Source organism: Andrographis paniculata, unplaced genomic scaffold (genome assembly GCF_009805555.1).
Source record: "Andrographis paniculata isolate CXL003 unplaced genomic scaffold, ASM980555v1 Contig34END, whole genome shotgun sequence".
In the NCBI taxonomy this organism is placed as follows: domain Eukaryota; kingdom Viridiplantae; phylum Streptophyta; class Magnoliopsida; order Lamiales; family Acanthaceae; genus Andrographis; species Andrographis paniculata.
In genome coordinates, this window is record NW_026137567.1 from 5592874 (window position 1) to 5596424 (window position 3551).

At 37.8% G+C, this 3551-nt stretch overlaps 1 protein-coding gene across 1 annotated transcript; it reads left to right on the forward strand.

Moving 5' to 3' along the window:
• The first annotated feature begins 429 nt into the window (after positions 1 to 429).
• Positions 430 to 3301, forward strand: LOC127248681 (uncharacterized). The gene is made up of 3 exons (XM_051271148.1): positions 430 to 1172; positions 1696 to 1883; positions 2455 to 3301. The coding sequence occupies exons 1-3, from the start codon at positions 581 to 583 to the stop codon at positions 2998 to 3000; spliced, it is 1326 nt and encodes a 441-aa protein (XP_051127105.1). The 5' UTR covers positions 430 to 580; the 3' UTR covers positions 3001 to 3301.
• The last annotated feature ends 250 nt before the right edge of the window (positions 3302 to 3551 follow it).

The following is a 3551-nucleotide window of genomic DNA, read 5'->3' on the forward strand; positions in this document are numbered from 1 at the left end:
TCTTTTTGGTATGAATTTATAATAAGGTAGATATTAAAAGTGATAAATAAATAAAGGATAAAAAAGTAAAATCTGTGTTTAAAAAAAAAATAAAATCATAGTTATTGGACGTCTCAAATCGAAAATATGACATTAGTCTGTGTAGACGGATGTAATACAAACATACTATTTTATGGGGATGGATGTGATATATCGAAATTGGGTATTGCTAATTTGAACCCATTCTATAAATTGGGTCAAATTAAAGTTCATGTGGGCTGTTAACTAAACTATTACTGCTATTTTGGGCCTATTGTGGAAGCCCATTTATTATTAATAGCCCATTAAACGGCGCGCATTTGTTAGCTCAAGTACGGTGTTTCTAAAGGGAGTTGAACCAGAACTTGAAAGCTGAGGATGTTAATTGAAAATTAAAGATGAGTTTAATTGGGGCGAAAATTATAATATGGCCAAATCTGTTGAGCAAGGGTCCAGTATCTGCGCAATACATCAAGTTACCACAAAAGGTAGATCGCCGGCGATCCAGACTGAAATTTGATTCCGTTAACCATCGGAATTGGCTGATTGTACACGAATCAAAATGTCATGGCTTGCCCGATCCATAGCAAACTCGCTGAAATTTGATGATGATGATGATGATGGTGATGGTGATAGCGTTGATTCGGAACGAAAACCGGAGTATGAACACCCCGAGAGCCCTGAGTCCCAGGAAACCGACGATTCATCTCCGACGACTCCGTCGCGCGGCGTCAAAGAGGACCTCTCGGAGTTTAGCAAAACCCTAACGCGTCAATTTTGGGGGGTCGCTTCATTCTTAGCACCTCCGCCGCAACCAGAGCAGCAAGAGGACTCGGAGGAACCGGAATCCGAGGGGGATCCAGTGTTAGGGATGAGAGGCGATTTAGCGGAGATTGGGGGGAAGTTCAGGAACGGAATTTCTCGGCTGTCGAACAACATCAACGTCTCTGAAATTACTAAAATTGCCTCGAATCTCCTGCAATTGGAATCGGATGATGAGAGTGAAGAGTCAGGGAAGAGGACGAGCTTGGATTCCGTGGGTAAAGAAGCCATCGGCGTGACTGAGGAAGTATTGGCATTTGCTCGTGACATGTCAATGCATCCGAAGACCTGGTTGGACTTTCCATTACCTGAAATTGATGGATATGGTGCTGGTATGTAAATCCCTGCTAGTTTTACTTTCTTTCATAATCTACTTTCTGTTCATCTATCTTCATTCATGGAGAAAGAGATTCACAGTTATCTTTCTGATCATAAATTCATAGTTTACTGTGAATAAGAGTGAATGGTGATGCCTAATAGTGATTAGACTATTTTTATTAGTGACTGTTGTTTATTTGTTGATCCCTGTTAAGCGAATTGCAGCAAATTTCAACATATATTTGAATTCGTTCTAATTGCTGAGTTGGGAGTTTAGGGGTTTCAGGAACTATGTAAAAGCCACCATTATGCATAATGCTTTGTTGTTGAATGCTTTATGAATGCATTCCTTCAATCAATCTCTCATAAGGTTGAATCTATTCCGACACAAACATCTTTAGATGTTTCTATAATAATGTCTATTCTTGGCATGTTACAATGGAGGCACTTATGTCAGCTGAAAATTCTTCTGATGTTTTTACAATGTAGTATTTATAGAATTCAGTTAATTGGCTGTTTGTTCTATTCCAATGCTAGGTTTTGAGATGTCCGATGCTCAACAAGGGCATGCCTTAGCTATTGACCGACTTGCCCCAAGCTTGGCTGCATTACGGCTTGAGCTCTGCCCAGAATATATGAGTGAAAGCAACTTCTGGAAGATCTACTTTGTGCTCCTTCACCCTAGACTAGATGAACAGGATGCTGAGTTTCTTTCGACGCTGCAGGTTGATTTCTTTCGTTGTTAATGTCATTGCCTTCTTTCCCTTATCCTTATAACACTTCATCTTTTGGTGCAAGGTGAGAAAGGTGAACAAATATGTTTGATCATTAATTTAATGACTGGAAAAAAAAAAAAAAGAAAAAGAGAAGAATGTAGCTCTCCCTTCTAAATTCTTTCTAGTTGACAATTCCTCAAATTAGTGAAGTGTGGAATTCTCTTTTGTTACGATGAACAAGAAGAATTTTCTATTTGTGTTATTGGATTATGTAAAAATACACTGTATAAAATATACGTGTGGTTGATGTCTTTTTGGAGTAAGTTGCAATCTTTTGGCATCATTTCGATCTATAATTCTGATTTGCAATATTTTGGCAATTATTATGTTTGTGCATCTTGGAGAGACTATGGTTAGCAATATTACATTTTGTTTTACCAGAAACTTTTCATGGGATTAATAATAATGCTTTGCTTCCTACTACTTATTTCAACTTCTTAATATTTGCAATTTTTGTTTATAATAAGTTCTTTTTTCCTCAACTTCTGAGGTTTATGATCATCATCACTTCTCCCTGCAGATAATGGAAGCCAGGAGCTTACTGGCACACGAAGTAAAGAACCGAAAGGCAAATGTATCGGAAAACTTGTCTGGAAATGAATCTTCCGATTCAGAGGGAAGTTTGTCTCCTCATGAAGAACACCACTCCATTGCATCGCCTGTTGGTTCTATAAACAATCTCGACAAAACAACTGACCCCAATGATAATACTCCGGCAGCAACAGCTAGTTCTGAAATTCAGAACCACCCTGTAGATATGAAAGAGGTACAAATTGAAGAAAAACCTGCCATGGCAGAGAAGGGTGCTGACCAAGGTAAAGATGAACACCTCGAATCTGGTGGAGCGAATGCTTCGGGAGATAAAGATGAAGACGATGCAGATGAGTGGTTGAAGGAAGAGACTTCTGAGATTGATGAAGCTGCTGCAAAGACCACCATTGCCATTGAGGACGACGATGATGTGTCCTTCAGCGACCTTGAAGAAGATGATCCAGAGGCCTCCAATAGTTTTGAAAAATCAAACTATAGTTCTGGTAAAGATTCACCGGATTGGGTTCGACTTTGAAGTGCTACTTCCATATCATCCAAAGATGACCAAGAGTCGAAGAACCGGCTCGATGCCGGGACATTGCTGACACTTGAATCACCTCTCAAGTGTGTCTCTACTACTCTCTGCTCAATTACTGTGAATAGATTCATTTTTCATTTTCTTTGTTTTGAATTAAAGTTTTTTGTTTTTTAACATTAAAATGGTGTAAATACTGCATTGATGGATAATCTTGAGATGCTGCTTTAATGTGGAAGATTATACCCTGTCAGTGCTCAAGTGTTCTGTGAATAAACCCAAATTTAATATTAAAAATTTATTATATCATTCACATTAGCAGTGAATTAATACACAGATATTCATGTTTATATGTTGGTGTTATGAAAATTTCAAAAAATCAAGAAGAGAAAAATAAGGACAATACCATAATTTGGTAATCCAGTTATCGATGATCTACTTTTGGGGCGCTGCTAAGCCAGGGTAAATTGAGAATACATGGATATGCCAATAATATCCTAATTATATCTCTAAAATTTAGAATATAATATCAAATCATATTCTTAGATTTT

Bases quoted from the DNA above. Each gene is read 5' to 3' on its own strand.
- LOC127248681 (XM_051271148.1), top strand. From the start codon at position 581: ATGTCATGGCTTGCCCGATCCATAGCAAACTCGCTGAAATTTGATGAT. The intron at 1,173-1,695 runs GTATGTAAATCC...TTCCAATGCTAG, and splicing joins AATTGATGGATATGGTGCTG to GTTTTGAGATGTCCGATGCT. The intron at 1,884-2,454 runs GTTGATTTCTTT...TTCTCCCTGCAG, and splicing joins AGTTTCTTTCGACGCTGCAG to ATAATGGAAGCCAGGAGCTT.